Raw genomic sequence first — 24,876 nt, forward strand, 5'->3', positions numbered from 1 at the left:
AATATCAACCTTAAGAATCATATTTTCTTTGTTAATTAGCATATTCAGTTTACATCTACATCTACATCTACATCCATACTCCGCAAGCCACCTGACGGTGTGTGGCGGAGGGTACCTTCAGTACCACTATCGGTTTTCCCTTCTATTCCAGTCTCGTATTGTTCGTGGAAAGAAGGATTGTCGGTATGCCTCTGTGTGGGCTCTAATCTCTCTGATTTTATCCTCATGGTCTCTTCGCGAGATATACGTAGGAGGGAGCAATATACTGCTTGACTCTTCGGTGAAGGTATGTTCTCGAAACTTTGACAAAAGCCCGTACCGAGCTACTGAGCGTCTCTCCTGCAGAGTCTTCCGCTGGAGTTTATCTATCATCTCCGTAACGCTTTCGCGATTACTAAATGATCCTGTAACGAAGCGCGCTGCTCTCCGTTGGATCTTCTCTATGTCTTGTATCAACCCTATCTGGTACGGATCCCACACTGCTGAGCAGTATTCAATCAGTGGGCGAACAAGCGTACTGTAACCTACTTCCTTTGTTTTCGGATTGCATTTCCTTAGGATTCTTCCAATGAATCTCAGTCTGGCATCTGCTTTACCGACAATCAACATTATATGATCATTCCATTTTAAATCACTCCTAATGCGTACTCCCAGATAATTTATGGTATTAACTGCTTCCAGTTGCTGACCTGCTATTTTGTAGCTAAATGATAAAGGATCTATCTTTCTGTGTATTCGCAGCACATTACACTTGTCTACATTGAGATTCAGTTGCCATTCCCTGCACCATGCGTCAATTCGCTGCAGATCCTCCTGCATTTCAGTACAATTTTCCATTGTTACAACCTCTCGATACACCACTGCATCATCTGCAAAAAGCCTCAGTGAACTTCCAATGTCATCCACCAGGTCATTTATGTATATTGTGAATAGCAACGGTCCTATGACACTCCCCTGCGGCACACCTGAAATTACTCTTACTTCGGAAGACTTCTCTCCATTGAGAATAACATGCTGCGTCCTGTTATCTAGGAACTCCTCAATCCAATCACACAATTGGTCTGATAGTCCATATGCTCTTACTTTGTTCAATAAACGACTGTTTTAAATAAAATATATACATTGCTGAACAAAATGTTTTTACTAAAGAAAGGAGAAAAATAAAATACAAAGCAAAGACTAGTACGTTTTCACAATAAGTAAAACTTGTGGTCTATATAGGTGGACCTCCATTAATGCCATAGTGAATCATCAAAAATATATTTCACTTGCATATGCATTTATTAGTTTGATATGATTATCATTTTCTAGCAGTTGAGGAGTCGTTTTAGAATACCATCAAAAACCTGTATTGAGATCACATGTTTCATAAATATTAACCTTAAGAATAATATTTGATATGATTATCATTTTCTAGCAATTGTGAAGTTCTTTTAGAATACCATCAAAAACCTGTATTGAGATCACATATTTCATAAATATTAACCTTAAGAATAATATTTTCTGTGTGAATTAGCATATTCAGTTTATTGTTTTAAATAAAATGTATATATTGCGGACCAAAACATTTTTATTGAAGAAAAGGCAAAAAAACTACAAAGAAAAGATTATTACATTTTCATGATAAGTGAAAATTGAGGTCCTTATATGTTGACCTTCATTTATGCCTTAGTGAATAATAAAAAAAAATTTCATTTGCATATGTCATACTTGTTTATTGGTTTGCTGGAAAATTTCCTGAACTTTTTCTTATCTTAGCAGTGAAGAGGCTGCATCATACATATAGGTAACTATAAAAATCAGTATTCGATATATGTTCTTACCTGTACCTACAGTCATAACAATACTGAAACCCAATTTCATTGAATTGCAATTTTTTGGGGGGGGGGGGGGGGAGGGGATGAACGAATCTAAGCTATTTAATTTGGTAACCTTTCAATGTCTTTCCACTCAGGCCAGCTGCTGGTTAGGCGCTCAGGGTTTTTACATTGCCTATCTTTCCATTTCTCCACACACTTGCACAATTCCTTGAATGCACTGTTGATTTTATCATCTCCAGGAGACCCTAATAGTTGTTTGAGTTCCTCGCAGATGGCGTCTCCTATTTCGTTGACGCCCTTCTGACTGCAAAACATGAAGAAATGAGCCATAAAATCGGAGTCAAAAGGAAACTTCTTTGGGTTGAGCTGATAAATTGATCCGCCGGTGTGCAGTAGGTCTGCGCCTACGACAGACTCTGCCTGTCGCACGCAGAAACAATCCAAGGCATTTTCGTGCAGGGCGAGGTTCGTTGAGATCACCAGCGCGTACTGCCGGCCTCCCAGACCCCGTTTAATGGTCCTGTAAGAAGCCTCGTACCTCCTTATGTTGAAATCGGGTTTGTTGTCACCTTCTGAAAATAGGTCTCCTCTTCTGATCCAATCAGACGTCTTATGCTTCACTTGGACGAGCAAGGAGTATTTATCTTGACTTTCGTTCCAGGTGACTACGACGTCGTCAAATTTACCTGCCTCCAAGCTGTCGGAATGAATTGCAAAGTCGGAGAGCTGCTTCCTGACACAGCGGAGGAAGACCAGGACAATCACCAGCTCTTCGTAGCGGAAACCGTGCCCCTCCCTTCGTGCTCGATCGTCGGAGTCCCTGGAAAGGACAAAGAGGACACATGTTTAACAATTCTAATAGTAAGGTCCCAATCGTTAGACGAGCTGTGGTGGTCAGTTTAATGTTTGCTGATTGCAGTATCTTAATTTCTACTTGACGGCGTCATTAGAATACTAAATAAATGGAATAGGAGCGCCTTCCACAACAGTCTAATTAGATTTAGCACGATCATTTACTTTGACAAAAAAAGGGACGTTGGACCATGACTATAAAGGGTGGTCGATTGATCGTGACCGGGCCAAATATCTCACGAAATAAGCGTCAAACGAAAAAAACTGCAAAGAACGAAACTTGTCTAGCTTGAAGGGAGGAACCAGATGGCGCTATGCTTGGCCCGCTAGATGGCGCTGTCATAGGTCAAACGGATATCAACTGCGTTTTTTTTAAAATAGGAACCCCCATTTCTTATTACATATTCGTGTAGTACATAAAGAAATATGAATCTTTTAGTTGGACCACTTTTTCGCTTTGTCATAGATGGCGCTGTAATAGTCACAAACATATGGCTCACAATTTTAGACGAACAGTTGGTAACAGGTAACAGGTAGGTTTTTTAAATTAAAATACAGAACGTAGGTACGTTTAAACATTTTATTTCGGTTGTTCCAGTGTGATACATGTACCTTTGTGAATTTATCATTTCTGAGAACACATGCTGTTACAGCGTAATTACCTGTAAATACCACATTAATGCAATAAATGCTCAACATGATGTCCGTCAACCTCAATGCATTCGGCAATACGTGTAACGACAGTCCTCTCAACAGCGAGTAGTTCGCCTTCCGTAATGTTCGCACATGCATTGACAATGCGCTGACGCACGTTGTCAGGTGTTGTCGGTGGATCACGATGGCAAATAACAATGGGCCATCCTGTATAATTCTCTCGGTTTGCACATTAAAAGTACTATCACTGAAGGTACTATTTTCGCCGTAGAGCACCTGTAGAGGTCTCTCTCATTCCCCATATGCCATTTGATCCCAACCAGTTAACCAATCCATTTTAAGCGAGTTCAGTCCGCAATCAAGGTTTTGTTTACAATAACAATAACTCCCCCCCCCCCCCCCCCATGAACCATGGACCTTGCCGTTGGCGGGGAGGCTTGCGTGCCTCAGCGATACAGATAGCCGTACCGTAGGTACAACCACAACGGAGGGGTATCTGCTGAGAGGCCAGACAAACGTGTGGTTCCTGAAGAGGGGCAGCAGCCTTTTCAGTAGTTGCAAGGGCAACAGTCTGGATGATTGACTGATCTGGCCTTGTAACAATAACCAAAACGGCCTTGCTGTGCTGGTACTGCGAACGGCTGAAAGCAAGGGGAAACTACGGCCGTAATTTTTCCCGAGGGCATGCAGCTTTACTGTATGATTAAATGATGATGGCGTCCTCTTGGGTAAAATATTCCGGAGGTAAAATAGTCCCCCATTCGGATCTCCGGGCGGGGACTACTCAAGAGGATGTCGTTATCAGGAGAAAGAAAACTGGCGTTCTACGGATCGGAGCTTGGAATGTCAGATCCCTTAATCGGGCAGGTAGGTTAGAAAATTTAAAAAGGGAAATGGATAGGTTAAAGTTAGATATAGTGGGAATTAGTGAAGTTCGGTGGCAGGAGGAACAAGACTTCTGGTCAGGTGACTACAGGGTTATAAACACAAAGTCAAATAGGGGTAATGCAGGAGTAGGTTTAATAATGAATAGGAAAATAGGAATGCGGGTAAGCTACTACAAACAGCATAGTGAACGCATTATTGTGGCCAAGATAGATACGAAGCCCACACCTACTACAGTAGTACAAGTTTATATGCCAACTAGCTCTGCAGATGATGAAGAAATTGAAGAAATGTATGATGAAATAAAAGAAATTATTCAGATAGTGAAGGGAGACGAAAATTTAATAGTCATGGGTGACTGGAATTCGAGTGTAGGAAAAGGGAGAGAAGGAAACGTTGTAGGTGAATATGGACTGGGGCTAAGAAATGAAAGAGGAAGCCGCCTGATAGAATTTTGCACAGAGCACAACTTAATCATAGCTAACACTTGGTTTAAGAATCATGATAGAAGGTTGTATACATGGAAGAACCCTGGAGATACTAAAAGGTATCAGATAGATTATATACTGGTAAGACAGAGATTTAGGAATCAGGTTTTAAATTGTAAGACATTTCCAGGGGCAGATGTGGACTCGGACCACAATCTATTGGTTATGACCTGTAAATTAAAACTGAAGAAACTGCAAAAAGGTGGGAATTTAAGGAGATGGGGCCTGGATCAACTGAAAGAACCAGAGGTTGTACAGAGTTTCAGGGAGAGCATAAGGGAACAATTGAAAGGAATGGGGGAAAGAAATACAGTAGAAGAAGAATGGGTAGCTCTGAGGGATGAAGTAGTGAAGGCAGCAGAGGATCAAGTAGGTAAATCGAAGAGGGTTAGTAGAAATCCTTGGGTAACAGAAGAAATATTGAATTTAATTGATGAAAGGAGAAAATATAAAAAAGCAGTAAATGAAGCAGGCAAAAAGGAATACAACGTCTCAAAAATGAGATCGACAGGAAGTGCAAAATGGCTAAGCAGGGATGGCTAGAGGACAAATGTAAGGATGTAGAGGCTTATCTCACTAGGGGTAAGATAGATACTGCCTACAGGAAAATTAAAGAGACCTTTGGAGATAAGAGAACCACATGTATGAACATCAAGAGCTCAGATGGAAACCCAGTTCTAAGCAAAGAAGGGAAAGCAGAAAGGTGGAAGGAGTATATAGAGGGTCTATACAAGAGCGATGCACTTGAGGACAATATTATGGAAATGGAAGAGGATGTAGATGAAGATGAAATGGGAGATACGATACTGCGTGAAGATTTGGCAGAGCACTGAAAGACCTGAGTCGAAACAAGGCCCCTGGAGTAGACAACATTCCATTGGAACTACTGACGGCCTTGGGAGAGCCAGTCCTGACAAAACTCTACCACCTGGTGAGCAAGATGTATGAAACAGGCGAAATACCCTCAAACTTCAAGAAGAATATAATAATTCCAATCCCAAAGAAAGCAGGTGTTGACAGATGTGAAAATTACCGAACAATCAGTTTAATAAGCCACAGCTGCAAAGTACTAACACGAATTCTTTACAGACGAATGGAAAAACTAGTAGTAGCCGACCTCGGGGAAGATCAGTTTGGATTCCGTAGAAATACTGGAACACGTGAGGCAATACTGGCCTTACGACTTATCTTAGAAGAAAGATTAAGGAAAGGCAAACCTACGTTTCTAGCATTTGTAGACTTAGAGAAAGCTTTTGATAATGTTGACTGGAATACTCTCTTTCAGATTCTAAAGGTGGCAGGGGTAAAATACAGGGAGCAAAAGGCTATTCACAACTTGTACAGAAACCAGATGGCAGTTATAAGAGTTGAGGGACATGAAAGGGAAGCATTGGTTGGGAAGGGAGTAAGACATGGTTGTAGCCTCTCCCCGATGTTATTCAATCTCTATATTGAGCAAGCAGTAAAGGAAACAAAAGAAAAATTTGGAGTAGGTATTAAAATCCATGGAGAAGAAATAAAAACTTTGAGGTTCGCCGATGACATTGTAATTCTGTCAGAGACAGCAAAGGACTTGGAAGAGCAGTTGAACGGAATGGATGGTGTCTAGAAAGAAGGGTATATGATGAACATCAACAAAAGCAAAACGAGGATAATGGAATGTAGTCGAATTAAGTCGGGCGATGCTGAGGGAATTAGATTAGGAAATGAGACACTTAAAGTAGTAAAGGAGTTTTGCTATTTGGGGAGCAAATTAACTGATGATGGACGAAGTAGAGAGGATATAAAATGTAGACTGGCAATGGCAAGGAAAGCGTTTCTTAAGAAGAGAAATTTGTTAACATCGAGTATAGATTTAAGTGTCAGGAAGTCATTTCTGAAAGTATTTGTATGGAGTGTTGCCATGTATGGAAGTGAAACATGGACGGCAAATAGTTTGGACAAGAAGAGAATAGAAGCTTTTGAAATGTGGTGCTACGGAAGAATGCTGAAGATTAGATGTGTAGATCACATAACTAATGAGGAAGTATTGAATAGGATTGGGGAGAAGAGAAGTTTGTTGCACAACTTGACCAGAAGAAGGGATCGGTTGGTAGGACATGTTCTGAGGCATCAAGGGATCACCAATTTAGTATTGGAGGGTAGCGTGGAGGGTAAAAATCATAGGGGGAGACCAAGAGATGAATACACTAAGCAGATTCAGAAGGATGTAGGTTGCAGTAGGTACTGGGAGATGAAGAAGCTTGCACAGGATAGAGTAGCATGGAGAGCTGCATCAAACCAGTCTCAGGACTGAAGACCACAACAACAACAACAACAATAACTCAAGGTCAGAGGCAAGGGGGAATCAGGGATGGTGAAGAGCGGGAGGGAGGATGAAATTGACATACAGAGGGGAAAGGAGAAATGGAAAGGCAGAGGGGGAGGAGGGGGTGCACAGATCGAGGGGGACGAGATTGACGGAGGGGAAGCAGATGAAGCAGATGAGAGAGGACGGAAGAGGTGGAGATGAACAAAGAGAGCGAGGTGACGCAGATGGACAGTTAAAAAGTGGAGTAGGACATTAGATTGTACAGTGTGTTAAATAATGTGGTGGTCGCCTTAATCAGTAGAAAATTTATTTGAGAGCAAGCTAAAGCATATACATTCATGATACACACTCTATTGCCAAACAAACGGGTATACGCATGCGTGTTAAAATACAGATATGTAAGCAGATAGAATACTACACTGTGGTCGGCAACGACTATATAAGATGACAAGTGTCTGGCAAAGTTGTTACATCGGTTACTGCTGCTACAATCGCAGGTTACCAAGATTTAAGTGAGTTTCAACGTGACATTATAGTCGGCGCACAAGTGATGGCTCACAGCATCTCCGAGGTAGCGATGATGTGGGGATTTTCCCGAATGACCGTTTCACGAGTGCACTGTGAATATCAGGAATCTGGTAAAACATCAAATCAATCCGATAGCGCTGCGGCCGGAAAGAGGATCTTGCAAGAACGGGACCAACAACGACTGAAGAGAATCGTTCAACATGACAGACGTGCAACCCTTCCAAAAATTGATGCAGATTTCAAATAATGGTTCAAATGGGTCTAAGCACTATGGGACTTAACATCTGAGGTCATCAGTAGTCATAGAACTACTTAAACCTAACTAACCTAAGGACATCACACACATCCATGCCCGAGGCAGGAGCTGCAGATTTTAGTGCTGGGCCATCAAAAAGTGTAAGCGTGAGAATCATTTAACGCAACATCATCGATGTGAACTTTTGGAGTCAAACGATGATGTACCCTTGATGACTGCGCAACACAAAGCTTTACGGCTTACCTGGGCTCGTCAGCACTGACATTGGAGTGTTGATGACTGGATTGATGTTGGCTAATCGGATGAGTCTCATTTGTATCGAGCGAATGGACGTGTACTTCTATAGAGACAACCTCATGAATCCATGGACCCTGCATGTCAGCAAGAGGCTGTTCAAGCTGCTGTATTAGTGTGCAGAGTGCGTGCAGTTGGAAAGATACGGGACCCCTGATACGTCTACATAAAAGTCTGAGAGGCGACATTCACGTAAACATCCTGTCTGATCACCTGCATTCATTCATGTCCACTGTGCATTCCGACGGACTTGGGCAACTCCGCCAGCCGGAGTAGCCAAGCGGTTCTACGCGCTACAGTCTGGAACCGGGCGATCGCTACGGTCCCAGGTTCGAATCCTGCCTCGGGCAAGGATGTGTGTGATGTCCTTAGGTTAGTTAGGTTTAAGTAGTTCTAAGTTGTAGGGGGCTGATGACCTCAGAAGTTAAGTCTCATGGTGCTCAGAGCCGTTTGAACCATTTTGGGCAATTCCAACAGGACAATGCGACACCCCACACGTCCAAAATTGCTACAGAGTGGCTCCAGGAACACTCTTCTGTGTTTAAAAACTTCCTCTCGCCACCAAAGTCCCCAGGCATGAACATTATTGAGCCTATCTGGGATGTCTTGCAACGTGCTATTCAGAAGAGATCTCCACCCCCTCGTACTCTTACGGATTTATGGACAGCCCTGCAGGATTCATGGTGTCAATTCCCTCCAGCACTACTTCAGATATTAGTCGAGTCCATGCGACGTCGTGTTGCGACACTTCTGCGTGCTCGCTGGGGCCCTACCCGATATTGGGCAGGTTTATCAGTTTCTTTGGCTGTTCAGTGAATGAACAAAAGCAAAATGCAATTGGAATTAATAATACGCCCAGTCACCCACAGCGTCGATAATTGCTCGGTATCTCCGAGGCGTGCTTGAAAACAAGTTTTCCGCATATTCATGTGGACGAGACCTCCAAATGCCTCTAATTTGCGTTGACAGCTGTTTCAACATGAAGATCTGTTTTCCATGGAACTTATTTTTAACATTTTACCTTTTCAGTAGGATTAGCAACATGCGCCTGTGAGGGCCAATCCAGTAGCTGCACGCCTTCCTGCTTTTTCCAGTCCGCTGCAAAGTCTGCTGTGTTGCTTCGGATCATTGTGCTCCTACAGTATCCAATCTTCATTTTTGTCGCAAGAAACAGTTTGGCTGTCGGCACCCAATATCTCTGATAAATTTGTAGCATCTTCTGTGCATTTAAACTGTCGGCAAACACGTGCAGATCTCAGTCAAGAATTCAAAGTAGAGCTTTATGGACACTGCATGAAGGACAAAGGTTCCCTCTGGTGCGCTGTGAAAGAACTAAGGCGATATCTCTTACCAAATGTGTGTAATGCCAACCACGCTATTACTTAACAGACTGTATGTACAATTCCAGTAAAAATTTAGCAACTGCAAAGCGCTACCGGGTTCACTAGTTACAGTCAAAACATTATGGCCACTGCCCAACGCGACCTTGGATGCCACCTGGTGGTGTTTTGGTCACGTGACGCAGTAACAAAAGCATGTAAGTGGAGCAGACACGGACGGGGGTTCGCCCTAGAGAAGATATGGGCTACAAATGGAGACTTTCGCAAAGGAAAGATTATTATTATGCAGAGCCTGTGAGCGAGTATGTCGAAAACGGCGAAACTGGTCGAATGTTCACGTGCTACTATCGTGAGCATCTACAGAAAGAGATAGGACAGTGAAACTACCACTAGGCGCTAAATGGTTGGATGTACACGACTCCTTAGAGAACGTGAGATTCGGGGGCTTGTCCGCTCTGTAAAGTAGGATAGATGGTGATCTGTGGCACCCAGGGGCGGTGGCAAGGGGGGGGCCTATGGGGGCTATACCCCCCCCCCCTTCCACCCAATGGAGAATCATATTACACTGGACAAAATGACTTCAGAAATCAGCGAATATATAACTTCAACAGATTCAATCATTTATAATTATGTAGCAATATAGGCTTCAATGTATTTCAAACACATTTTAACAAAAGAATAAGAGTGGCAAATTGCTTACTATCTAAAGCAATAAATTTCATTTAACTTAAAATGGGCGTCTTATTATTTATTAATATACACTGGATGTACAGTAATGTACGAGTACCACTTACAATAATCAAGAAAGCTAAATAGTGTGGGTATGCCTACCAACGCTTAAATTGCTGACCCCAGACAAAAACTCCGAATTCGCCGGACATCTTGGTCAAATGGTATTATTTTCCGGGGGGCACACACATTCTGTAGACACGTTTTTACCCTGAACTCCAAAACAGTTATCAAAAACTATTTTAAGCAACACCAAATTTTACCAATTTATCGATGGAGTACCCCAACTCTCCTCTCCTTTTGTTAAGGGATGTTCCATTCCCGCAAACCCTCTCCCCCGCCCACCTCACGCCATTAGCCTCCCCCCCCCCCTTGATCGACTTCTAGAACCTCCCCGGGTAGCATCTCTGAAGAAACAGCACAATGCTGGTGCACGCACACTTGTTTCGGAGCACACCGTTCGACGTACACTGTTGAAAGTTGAACTCCACAGCAGTCCGCCCATTTGTGTTCAAATGTTGACCCAACGACATCGTCAGTTACGATTGCAGTGGGCATGGGACCACTGGGATTCGACCGCCGATCAATGGAAGACTGTCGACTCTTCCGGTGAATTCACATTTTTTCTACACTAGGTCGACTGTCGTCTCCACAAATGCCGTCATCGAGCTGAACGGCGGCTCGAAACGTGCAGCGCGGAAGGGGCGTGGGCTGGCGGCACCAGTACACTACTGGCCATTAAAATTGCTACACCAAGAAGAAATGCAGATGATAAACGGGTATTCACTGGACAAATATGTTATACTAGAACTGACATGTGATTACTTTCTCACGCAATTTGGATGCATAGATCATGAGAAATCAGTACCCAGAACAACCACCTATGGCCATAACAACAGCCTTGGTTCGCCTGGGCATTGAGTCAAACAGAGCTTGGATGGAGTGCACAGGTACAGCTGCCCATGCAGCTTCAACACGATACCACAGTTCATCAAGACCAGTGACTGGCGTATTGTGAGCTAGCCAGAGTGGCCGAGCGGTTCTAGACACTACAGTCTGGAACCGCGCGACCGCTACGGTCGCATGTTCGAATTCTGCCTCGGGCATGAATGTGTGTGATGTCCTTAGGATAGTTAGGTTTAAGTAGTTCTAAGTTCTAGGGGACTGATGACCTCAGAAGTCCTATAGTGCTGAGAGCCAGTTGAACCATTTGGCATATTGTGACGAGCCAGCTGCTCGGCCACCATTGACCAGACGTTTTCAATTGGTGAGAGATCTGGAGAATGTCCTGGCCAGGGCAGCAGTCGAACATTTACTGTATCCAGCAAGGCCGGTACATGCGATCGTGCATTATCTTGCTGAAATATAGGGTTTCGCAGGGATCGAATGAAGGGTAGAGCCACGAGTCGTAACACATCTGAAATGTAACGTCCACTGTTCAAAGTGCCGTCAGTGCGAACAAGAGGTGACCGAGACGTGTAACCAATGGCACCCCATACCATCACGCCGGGTGATACGCCAGTATGGCGATGACGAATACACGCTTCCAATGTGCGTTCACCGCGATGTCGCCAAACACGGATGCGACCATCATGAAGCTGTAAACAGAACCTCGATTCATCCGAAAATATGACGTTTTGACATTCGTGCACCCAGGTTCGTCGTTGAGCACACCATCGCAGGCGCTCCTGTCTGTCATGCAACGTCGAGGGTAACTGCAGCCACGGTCTCCGAGCTGATAGTCCATGCTGCTGCAAACGTCGTCGAACTGTTCGTCCAGATGGTTGTTGTCTTGCAAACGTCCCCATCTATTGACTCAGGGATCGAGACGTGGCTGCACGATCCGTTTCAGCCATGCGGATAAGATGCCTGTCATCTCGACTGCTAGTGATACGAGGCCATTGGGATCCAGCACGGAGTTGCGTATTACCCTCCTGAACCCACCGATTCCATATTCTGCTAACAGTCATTGGATCTCGACCAGCGCGAGCAGCAATGTCGCGATTCGATAAACCGCAAACGCGATAGGCTACAATCCGACCTTTATCAAAGTCGGAAACGATACGCACTTCTCCTCCTTACACGAGGCACCACAACAACGTTTCACGAGGCAACGCCGGTCAACTGCTGTTTGTGTATGAGAAATCGGTTGGAAACTTTCCACATGTCAGCACGTTGTAGGTGTCGCCACCGGCGCCAACCTTGTGTGAATACTCTGAAAAGCTAATCATTCGCATATCACAGCATCTTCTTCCTGTCGGTTAAATTTCGCATCTGTAGCACGTCATCTTCGTGGAGTAGCAATTTTAATGGCCAGTAGTGTACTATGCTATGGGAGACAGTCTAGTGCGCTTGCACGGGACCTGTGGTAGTAAACGAAGATATCTTCCCCGACAGCGATGTGATCTTTCAGCAACACAATCGTGGTCGTAGACAGAACCGTGCTGCAGTAGTTCGAGGGGCACGCTAGTGAACTCGCGTTCATGTTTCGGCTACCTAATTCGTCTGTTGTGAATGCTATGGAACACATCTGGGTCGCTATCGGGCGGCATCACCGCTTACGCAAGTCGGTGGCCCGTTATTTACGCGAATTACGTCAACTATGCATAGACATCTAATGCCACATACCTCCAAAAACCTACTTCAAACTTAGGATCCCTGATACGGAGAATCAGTTATGTATTTCGTTCGCAAGGCGGACAAACAAGCTATTAAGCACTTCGTCATAATGTTTTGGCTCAACAGTATATACAGGGTGGTCCATTGATAGTGACCTGGCCAAGTATCTCACGAAATAAGCGTCAAACGAAATAACTACAAAGAACGAATCTTGTCTAGCTTGAAGGGGGAAAGCAGATGGCGCTATGGTTGGCCCGCTAGATGGGGCTGCCATAGGTCAAACGGATATCAACTGCGCAACCCCCATTTTTTGTATTACATATTCTTGTAGTACGTAAAGAAATATGAATGTTTTAGTTAGACCATTGTTTTCGCTTTGTGATAGATGGCGCTGTAATAGTCACAAACGTGTAAGTGCGTGGTATCACGTAACATTCCACCATTGCGGACGGTATTTGCTTCGTGATGTATTACCTGTGTTAAAATGCACAGTTTACCAATTGCGGAAAAGGTCGATATCGTATTAATGTATGGCTATTGTGATCAAAATGCCCAACGGGCGTGTGCTATGTATGCTGCTTGGTATCCTGGACGAAATCATCCAAGTGTCCGGACCGTTCGCCGGATAGTTACGTTATTTAGAGAAACAGGAAGTGTTCAAAAAAATTGTTAAAATGGCTCTGAGCACTATGGGACTTAACTTCTGAGCTCATCAGTCCCCTAGAACTTAGAGCTACATAAACCTAACTAACCTACAGACATCACACACGTCCATGCCCCAAGCAGGATTCGAACCTGCAACCTTAGCAGTCGCGCGGTTCCGGACTGAAGCGCCTAGAACCGCTTGGCCACCGCGGCCGGCAGGAAGCGTTCAGCCACATGTGAAACGTCAACCACGATCTGCAATGAATGGTGATCCCCAAGTAGGTGTTTTAGCTGTTGTCGCGACTAATCCGCGCATCAGTAGCAGACAAATTGCGCGAGAATCGGGAATCTCAAAAACGTTGATGTTGAGAATGCTACATCAACATCGACTGCACCCGTACCATATTTCTATGCACCAGGAATTGCATGGTGACGACTTTGAACGTCGTGTACAGTTCTGCCACTGGGCACAAGAGAAATTACGGGACGATGACATATTTTTTGCACGCGTTCTATTTAGCGACGAAGCGTCATTCACCAACAGCGGTAAATTAAACCGGCATAATATGCACTATGGGGCAACGGAAAATCGACGATGGCTGTGACAAGTGGAACGTCAGCGACCTTGGCGGGTTAATGTACGGTGCAGCATTATGAGAGGAAGGATAATTGGCCCCCATTTTATCGATGGCAATCTAAATGGTGCAATGTATGCTGATTTCCTACGTAATGTTCTACCAATGCTACTACAAGATGTTTCACTGCATGACATTTCATTGCAGGTGGATTGGCCGTCGAAGCCCGCACGTTCACCGGATCTGACATCCCCGGATTTCTTTCTGTGGGAAAGTTGAATGATACTTGTTATCGTAATCCACCGACAACGCCTGACAATATCGTCAGCGCATTGTCAATGCATGTGCGAACATTACGGAAGGCGAAGTACTCGCTGTTGAGAGGAATGTCGTTACACGTATTGCCAAATGCATTGAGGTTGACGGACTTCATTTTGAGCATTTATTGCATTAATGTGGTATTTACAGGTAATCACGCTGTAACACCATGCGTTCCCAGAAATAAGTTCACAAAGGTACATGTATCACATTGGAACAACCGAAATAAAATGTTCAAACGTACCTACGTTCTGTATTTTAATTTAAAAAACCTACCTGTTACCAACTGTTCGTCTAAAATAGTGAGCCATATATTTGTGACTATTACAGCGCCATCTATCACAAAGTGAAAAAAGTGGTCCAACTAAAACATTCATAATTCTTTAGGTACTACACGAATATATAATGAAAAATGGGGGTTCCTATTTTAAAAAACGCAGTTGATATCCGTTTGACCTATGGCAGCGCCATCTAGCGGGCCAACCATAGCGCCATCTGGTTTCCCCCTTCAAGCTAGCCAAGTTTCGTTCTTTCTAGTTTTTTCGTTTGACGCTTATTTCGTGAGATATTTGGCCCGGTGACGATCAATGGGGCACCCTGTATAGATTCGGACTATTGACGTTCCGTTGTAGTATTCTAGACATAAGCCAACTAACTTTCCTGTGTTCTGTTAAAACAGACCGCAGGGAAGAAAAAACAGAACATTCTTGTGTATAAAATTTCTGTTTAAAATTATTTATAAAGAGAAAGAATTTATAAGGGAGAAATAATTTCTGTAAATACAGAAACCTGGAAAGCATAATGCTGGGTGCTGGCTTGTGACAGTACAGGGGACCATCAGCCAGCATTACGCCTCGAAAAAGTCATGTAACCTCCTGTGCATCATCTGAAGATGAGCCTCAAAAGGTTCGAAAACTGGTTTATGGAATAAATAATTATTTCAAAAAAGTGGCTGGTTTAATTTTCTTTTATTTGTGTTGAATAAACAGTCACAGGTTTTTAAACATCCGTGACGGATAAGCTTAATTTGTCTAATGATTTAAATGCCCTGCTATCGTAGCGAAACTGACTGCAAGGAAGACAATTAAACAACTCATTTTCACAGCACAGTATTTTCTCCCATTCAGTGGCTTTTAACTGAATACCTGTACACTGTTTAAAAAATATGTAGCCTATGTCCATCTGAATGTTGTGTTATAGTATCCTGTAAAACTTAGAAGTAAATTTGTGAAGAGGTATTCGAGATTTTTGCTAACAGTGTTTCCACTCTATACCAGCTGGCTATAAATGAACCGACAGTATTGAGAGTGATACAGTGTGGGCTGTATACATCGCAGGACGCTGACACATCATGGGTGTGTTCATAAATCGGTGCAGTCGCAGGGTATGCTGAAACAAATCTGCCACCAGGTGAAAATATGGATCTGTAAGCAGCCAGAATTTGGTGTGGCTGCAGGAAAAGGGGAGATACGATGAAAGACGTCACAAGGGTTGTTCTGGCACGTTTACTAGGATATGATCACAAGTTACAGCATGTGTTCATTATGGTCATTATGGCAACATTTTGCATCCGTAACACCGAATTGTCGGTAGTTGCTCACAACACATCCAGTGTATTCTGACCAACATGTCGCCATACGCTATCCATGCGATCAGGAAGAGTCCGAATACATCCCTGATGGACATGGTCTTTCGTATATCCACGCAAACGGAAGCCGTCGGGACATCTGGAAGGCCGTTGTTTGTTTGTTGTTGTGGTCTTCAGTCCTGAGACTGGTTTGATGCAGCTCTCCATGCTACTCTATCCTGTGCAAGCTTCTTCATCTCCCAGTACCTACTGCAACCTACATCCTTCTGAATCTGCTTAGTGTATTCATCTCTTGGTCTCCCTCTACGATTTTTACCCTCCACGCTGCCCTCCAATGCTAAATTTGTGATCCCTTGATGCCTCAAAACATGTCCTACCAACCGATCCCTTCTTCTAGTCAAGTTGTGCCACAAACATCTCCTCTCCCCAATCCTATTCAATACCTCCTCATTAGTTACGTGATCTACCCACCTTATCTTCAGCATTCTTCTGTAGCACCACATTTCGAAAGCTTCTATTCTCTTCTTGTCCATACTAGTTATCGTCCATGTTTCACTTCCATACATGGCTACACTCCATACAAATACTTTCAGAAACGACTTCCTGACACTTAAATCTATACTCGATGTTAACAAATTTCTCTTCTTCAAAAACTATTTCCTTGCCATTGCCAGTCTACATTTTATATCCTCTCTACTTCGACCATCATCAGTTATTTTACTCCCTAAATAGCAAAACTCCTTTACTACTTTAAGTGTCTCATTTCCTAATCTAATTCCCTCAGCGTCACCCGACTTAATTCGACTACATTCCATTATCCTTGTTTTACTTTTGTTTATGTTCATCTTATATCCTCCTTTCAAGACACTGTCCATTCCATTCAACTGTTCTTCCAAGTCCTTTGCTGTCTCTGACAGAATTACAATGTCATCGGCGAACCTCAAAGTTTTTACTTCTTCTACATGAATTTTAATACCTACTCCGAATTTTTCTTTTGTTTCTTTTACTGCTTGCTCAATATACAGAGTGAATAACATCGGGGATAGGCTACAACCCTGTCTCACTCCTTTCCCAACCATTGCTTCCCTTTCATGTCCCTCGACTCTTATAACTGCCATCTGGTTTCTGTACAAATTGTAAATAGCCTTTCGCTCCCTGTATTTTACCCTTGCCACCTTTAGAAACTGGAAGGCCACACGTCTGGAAATTGGCTAGATATCATGTGGACGTTACAGAAAGTTCCTCAAAGAAAATCTTCTGCATGGCAAGTGACATGTGGTGTCGCCCCACCTTGCATGCAAAATAGTGGTGTGGACACAACTGCTTTCTTGCAAAGCTGGGATCATGTGTTGCACAAGGACGTTCCTATAACACGCACATGTAACAGACCCACGAGGTGTCATCTCCCCGAAGAAAAACAGACTTATAATGAAGGTGCCTGTGAAATCACACCACACAGTCACATAAGCTAGGTGCAGTGGATGTTCCTGTGCAAAATATAGTGAAGCAGAACCCCACAAGCCACAGTTCTATTCATTCACAGGACTATGAAGAATAAAACGTGTCTCTTCCTTCCACTGAATGTTCCCCAGCCACATTCATCCATTTCTACGCGTGCTAGAACACAAGGGGCAAGTCACGGCGTTGTAGCCTATCTTGGGGCTCATTTACGGGGAGTAGGACGTCAAACGGGCCGACTTGGAGCAGGGGAGTCACCACAGGACATTTTAATTTCCACTGTCTATAATTTTACAAATAAATTCATAAAACTTTGTCAGCATGACCAGGAAGGATTGAGGACTCACACTTATCGCAGTGGAAGTTCAAAAACGTAGCAAAATACCTTTTCTTACATGTGAAACTTCATCATTTTTTCACTGATTACTGGTTGCATTTGTTGCTATAGGTACACTTTTCTTCGTAAGTAAGAGAGATTCTCCGATGAATTTTTCATAGCATACAAACAGTAGTTACAGGTGTACGAAACTCTAGAATTTTCCAAATCTATTAAAAACTTTGGAAAAAATGGACATAATTAACTATAAAACTTGAGTTTTTTCTAAAAATGAAGTTCAAAATGTAACAGTTCATTCATTTTTTCATAAGTTAAATAACTTCTAGAGTTTTATACACCTGTAACTATGGTTTGTGTGCTGTGCAAAAGTCATCGAAGAATCTCTCTTACTTAGGAAGAAAAGTGATGTGTCGGCAGAAGTGCCAACACTGTTTTGTTTGAGGAGACCGAATTGCACGCTATAAGCTCACGCATGCTGGCGTGAGGTCTGAAACAGGATACGTAATGAATGCTATAAAGAAAAGTACGTAGCTTCTGGAATACTTAACTTTAATTCATAATTGTAGAACATTGCTCTTGATGATACAGAAGTATTATAGCAATATAACAAAGGATAATGGCGCCGTGCTAGGTCGTAGCAATTGACGTAGCTGAAGGCTATGCTAATTATCGTCTCGGCAATTGAGATCGTTATTGTCAGTGAACCATTCCTATGAACGTCGGCTGTACAACTGGGGCGAGTGCTAGTACGTCTCCCTAGACCTGCCGCGTGGTGGCGCTCGGTCTGCAATTACTGACAGTGGCGACACGCGGGTCCTACGTATACTAATGGACCGCGGCCGATTTAAAGGCTACCACCTAGCAAGTGTGATGTCTGGCGGTGACACCACAAAAAGTGTACCTATAGCAACAAATGCAGCCAGTAATCAGTGAAAAAATGATAAAATTTCACGTGTAAAATAAGGTATTTTGCTACGTTTTTGAACTTCCACTGGGATAAGTATGAATCCTGAATCCTTCCTGGTCATACTGTTAAAGTTTATGAATTTATTTGTAAAAGTATAGACAGTGGAAATTAAAATGTCCTGTGGTGCCTCTCCTGCTCCAAGTCGGCCGGTTTGACGTTGTATCCCCGTTAAAGGAAATTCTGAATGTTGCATGGATACCAGAGTTAAATGCGCCACGAAATGTTTTGAACTGTTGGCCATGGGGGATCATTCCCGTGTCCCTGTGTCACAGCACAAGCACTGAACGCAGAATCTGAAGGACGTGCTGCGCAGTCGACTGCAGCTACAGCAATTTAATCAACAACTGCCTTGGGAATGGGCCGTCTCCCTCGCCCTATTGAAGCCCCCAAATTAATCTGTTTCTTCAGATTTCTTGATCATATTTCTTTAGTTCATTTGTTCACACGGGGCCTCTTTGCAGCTGTTTCTGTCGGCGATATTCTCGCAGTGCAGCACTGCTAATTGCTGCCGTTCTGACAAAACAACTTTACCAGCAGTGCACGGTCTTTCCTCTCAACAGCCACTGTGTTTCGTGTGGAAAACTTCTACCTTCTTAACCCTTTACATCAACAGTCAATCCACAAAAGAAGTCAACATGCTACCCCAAGTGACAAACAGCACACTGACATCAAAGCAGGAGCCGGCCGAAGTGGCCGAGCGGTTACAGGCGCTACAGTCTGGAACCGCAAGACCGCTACGGTCGCAGGTTCGAATCCTGCCTCGGGCATGGATGTGTGTGATGTTCTTTGGTTAGTTAGGTTTAAGCAGTTCTAAGTTCTAGGGGACTTATGACCACAGCAGTTGAGTCCCATAGTGCTCAGAGTCATTTGAGCCATCAAAGCAGGAAAAATTTCACAATATGATTGCTTACAGCGCCGTATTTTCAGGTGGTGGCAGAAAGGGGAACTAATATTTTTTCCAGCATGAGCACAGCAGTTAATGAACATACCTACAATGTTTCAGTGTCCTGCGATATATATATATATATGTCCCATTAATATTTTGTTCCATTAATAATAGTGATTTGGTAAATCAGTACTACTGTGTGATGGCAAGAAGTTGTTTAATGCTATTACCAAAAATAACGTTAAACAACTTCTTGCCACCATATAGGAGTATTGATTTACCAAATCACTCTTATTAATGGAACAAAATATTAATGGGATATCGTATGTCCTATGCTGCAATGTTAAATTATCTAACTTTGTGATAGTTTTAAGACAGCAACTTTCAATTCTTCATAGTTAATGAATGTACTTTTGTAGATATACTAACATATAATTATTGCAAGAAAAATATTACATTTTTCCCAAACTATTAATTTTTCTGGCAGGATTTTGTAAATAAATGAACATAAAACTAAAAAACATAGGCTGTTATCATTATTCTAGTTCTGTATGTTTTGGCATTCTGTGAAACTTTCATGTTACTAGCTTCAGTACTTTATGACATAAGGGGTCATTTATAGCAAAAACCGTAGTTCCCAGATATGAAGGTTCAAAATTCTTTCAATTACAAACTTTTATACACACTTGGACAGTTCTGACTCTTTTATGCACTAGAATTGACCTGACCCATTATGTCGCCCAATGCTTGCCTTCGTTTCTTTCTTGCATCTTTTGTCTGGTGCTATTTCACCTCCTTTGGAGTTGTATTTCCAAAAAGAGTGAAACGTGTTTTGTCATTTCTAACTGAGAAGCCAAGTGGCAGTTTTCATAGATTTAGCTTCAAAAATGCTTTCATAGTGAAATATATTCATACAACATTCATCCCTGTCGCACTCCCACAGTGGCTGAATTTCCAAAACCAGTAACACACATATGTTTTATTCCTAAAAGGGAAGAAAAATTCAAATTTTTATGTATTAGGTTCAAAAATGCTTGCACAATGAAATATTTCAATAAAATTTTCATCCTCTATTTCACCCCCATAGAGGTTAAATTTCAAAAAACAGTAAAACACGCAATTATTTATTTCTGACTCAGAAGCAAGATTCAAATTTTCATAGATTTAGCCTTAAAAGTGTTTTCATAATGTAATCATAAAAATGTCATTCTCTATTTCAACCCCTTAGGTGTTGAATTTTAAAAAAAATTGACACGTAATTGTTTAATTTGTAACCGAGAATTCAGATATCAGTTTTTGTTGATGTAGCTTAAAGAAGCCTCCGGAGTTCTTTAATAATAACTTTGTTTCAAACAAACTGTCAACTACTCTTTCGCTCCCTAGGGGATGTAACATCGAAAAATCCCATCTTAAACGACACCTGCAGTACAAGATCAACACCTTCTGCAAATTTCAAGTATATATATATCAGTAGTGATTTGGGCTGGCTAACGAGTGATGAAAGAGCAATGTAAGTGAGCACACTGCAGAATTCGTTAGCTAGGACACTATTTTCATACAAATAGTGCCAGAAACAAAGGACTGATTTCTTTGCTTGTAACGCCAGTTTCTGGGATGTGATATAAGAGCAAGGCAGTTCACACCCTTCTACACTGTATGGTTCCCAAGGTATGACTGTTCAACTCTGGCAGTGTATTTGAAGTGCCAAAAATTGAGTGTTGCTTGTCAAATTTAAAAATGTTATTTGAAAATCTTAAAATTTTCTGCTTTAGTGTACGGTATACCAAACCATACAATAGTATCTACACTACATTATGGAACAGAAAACAAAAATTCTCAAAATTCATCTAATTTGATGTACACTCTCCCTTTAATATTCCCACTATCTACATCTGCGTGATTACTCTGCTATTCACAATAAAGTGGCTGGGAGTGGTTTCAATGAACCACCTCCAAACTGTCTCTCTACCGTTCCACTCTCGAACGGCACGCGGGAAAAACGAGCACTTAAATTTTTCTGTGCGAGCCCTGATTTCTCTTATTTTATCGTGATGATCATTTATCGCTATGTAGGTGGGTGCCAACAGAATGTTTTCACAATCGAAGGAGAATACTGCTGATGGAAATTTCATGAGAAGATCCCGTCGCAACGAAAAACGCCTTTGTTTTAATGATTGCCACTCCGTGGCACTACCTCCCCTATTTCGCGATAATACAAAAAAGGAGCTCCCCTTCTTTGTACTTTTTCGATGTCATCCGTCAGTCCCACCTGATGCGGATCCCACACCGCACATCAATTCTCCAGAATAGGGCGGACAAGGGTGGTGTAAGCACTCTCTTTAGTAGACCTGTTGCACCTTGTAAGTGTTCTGCCAATGAATCGTAGTCTTTGGTTTGCTCTACCCACAATATTATCTATGTGGTCGTTCCACTGTAGGTTATTTGTAATTGTAATCCCTAAGTATTTAGTTGAATTTACAGCCTTCAGATTTATGTGACTTACCGCGTAATCGAAATTTAGCTGATTTCTTTTAGTACTCATGTGTATAACTTCACACTTTTCCTTATTCTGCCGGCCGGAGTGACCGAGCGGTTCTAGGCGCTACAGTCTGGAATTGCGTGACCACTACGGTCGCAGGTTCAAATCCTGACTCGGGCATGGATGTGCGTGCTGTCCTTAGGTTAGTTAGGTTTAAGTAGTTCTAAGTTCTAGGGGACGGATGACCTCAGTAGTTAAGTCCCATAGTGCTCAGAGCCATTTGAACCATTTTTTTTCCTTATTCAGGGCCAATTGCCAGTTTTCGCTCCATACATATATCTTATCTACATCATTTTGCAAGTCGTTTTGATCATCTGATGACTTTACAAGACGGTAAATGACAGCATCATCTGCAAACAATCCAAGAGGGCTACTCAGATTGTCTCCTATGTCGTCAATATACCGGGTGATCAAAAACTCAGAATAAATTTGAAAACTTAATAAACCACGGAATAATGTAGATAGAGAGGTAAAAATTGACACACATGCTTTGGGGTTCTATTAGAACCAAAAAAAAAAAAATCAAAGTATTGCTAGACGCGTGAAAGATCTCTTGCGCGCGTCGTTTGGTGATGATCGTGTGCTCAGGCGCCAATTTCGTCATGCTTGGCCTCCCAGGTCCCCAGACCTCATTCCGTGCTATTATTGGCTTTGGGGTTACCTGAAGTCGCAAGTGTATCGTGATCGACCGACATCTCGAGGGATGCTGAAAGACAACATCCGACACCAATGACTCATCATACCTCCGGACATGCTTTACAGTGCTGTTCACAACATTATTCCTCGACTACAGCTATTGTTGAGGAATGAGGGTGGACATATTGAGCATTTCCTGTAAAGAACATCACCTTTGCTTTGTCTTATGTTTTTATGCTAATTATTGCTATTCTGATCAGATGAAGCGCCATCTCTCGGACATTTTTTGAACGTTTGTATTTTTTTGGTTCTAATAAAACGCCATGTCATTCCAAGTATATGTGTCAATTTGTACCTCTCTATCTACATTATTCCGTGGTTTATTCAGTTTTCAAATTTATACTGACTTTTTGATCACCCAGTAGATCAGGAACAGCAGAGGACCTATAACACTTCCTTGGGCAATGCCGGATATTACTTTTGATATCAGTAAGACTGGACCCGTGGTCTAGAGGTAGCGTCTTTGATTCATAATCAAAACGTCTTCGGTCCCATGTTCGATCCCCGCCGCTGCCTAAATTTTGATAAATAATCAGCATTGGCGGCCGAAGACTTCCGGCATAAGAAGTCAGCCTCATTCTGCTAACGGCCTTGTCAAAGAGGGTGGAGGAACGGATGGAGGTTCAGGGCACTCTCTTGTCCTAGGGGTGGGAAATTGTCCCAAAAGGCGGAAGAATCAGCAATGATCAATGACATGAGGATGCAGAAGGCAATGTAAACCACTGTATTAAAGACACGTAACGTGTATCTACAGGACATGTGGCCTGTATTTGAAGAAGTGTCATGATGATCTCTCCATTGGCAAAATATTCCGGAATAGTCACCCATTCGGATCTCCAGGAGGGGACCGCCAAGGGGGAGGTTACCGTGAGAAAAAGGTTGAATAATCAACGAAAGGATAACGTTCTACGAGGCGGGGCGTGGAATGTCAGAAGCTTGAACGTGGTAGGGAAACTAGAAAATCTGAAAAGGGAAATGCAAAGGCTCAATCTAGATATAGTAGGGATCAGTGAAGTGAAGTGGAAGGAAGACAAGGATTTCTGGTCAGATGAGTATCGGGTAATATCAACAGCAGCAGAAAATGGTATAACAGGTGTAGGATTCGTTATGAATGGGAAGGTAAGGCAGAGGGTGTGTTACTGTGAACAGTTCAGTGACCGGGTTGTTCTAATCAGAATCGACAGCAGACACCGACAACGATAGTTCAGGTATACATGCCGACGTCGCAAGCGGAAGATGAACAGATAATGAAAGGAGGAAGTACAAACATGATCCGGGAAAATCAGGAATACAGAAATACAAGTCGCTGAGGAATGAAATAAATAGGAAGTGCAGGGAAGCTAAGACGAAATGGCTGCAGGAAAAATGTGAAGACATCGAAAAAGATATGATTGTCGGAAGGACAGACTCAGCATACAGGGAAGTCAAAACAACCTTTGGTGACATTAAAAGCAACGGTGGTAACATTAAGAGTGCAACGGGAATTCCACTGTTAAATGCAGAGGAGAGAGCAGAAGGGTGGAAAGAATACATTGAAAGCCTCTATGAGGGTGAAGATTTGTCTGATGTGATAAAAGAAGAAACAGGAGTCGATTTAGAAGAGATAGGGGATCCAGTATTAGAACCGGAATTTAAAAGAGCTTTGGAGGACTTACGGTCAACTAAGGCAGAAGTGATAAATAACATTCCATCAGAATTTCTAAAATCATTGGGGGAAGTGGCAACAAAACGACTATTCACGTTGGTGTGTAGAACATATGAGTCTGGCGACATACCATCTGACTTTCGGAAAAGCATCATCCACACAATTCCGAAGACGGCAAGAGCTGACAAGTGCGAGAATTATCGCACAATCAGCTTAACAGTTCTTGCATCGAAGCTGCTTACAAGAATAATATACAGAAGAATGGAAAAGAAAATTGAGAATGCGCTAGGTGACGATCAGTTTGGCTTTAGGAAAAGTAAAGGGACGAGAGAGGCAATTCTGACGTTACGGTTAATAATGGAAGCAAGGCTAAAGAAAAATCAAGACACTTTCATAGGATTTGTCGACCAGGAAAAAGCGTTCGACAATATAAAATGGTGCAAGCT

The 24,876-nt window shown here is 42.6% G+C and overlaps 1 protein-coding gene across 1 annotated transcript in view; it reads right to left on the minus strand.

Moving 5' to 3' along the window:
- Positions 1 to 1,919: 1,919 nt before the first annotated feature.
- Positions 1,920 to 24,876, minus strand: part of LOC126106103 (uncharacterized) — a 33,941-nt gene continuing 10,984 nt past the window's right edge. Inside the window, exon 2 of the mRNA XM_049912351.1 lies at positions 1,920 to 2,640. Within this exon, the coding sequence (XP_049768308.1) occupies positions 1,920 to 2,640 (721 nt within the window). The remainder of the gene's footprint in view (positions 2,641 to 24,876) is intronic.

This window comes from Schistocerca cancellata, chromosome 10, assembly GCF_023864275.1.
Source record: "Schistocerca cancellata isolate TAMUIC-IGC-003103 chromosome 10, iqSchCanc2.1, whole genome shotgun sequence".
NCBI lineage: Eukaryota > Metazoa > Arthropoda > Insecta > Orthoptera > Acrididae > Schistocerca > Schistocerca cancellata.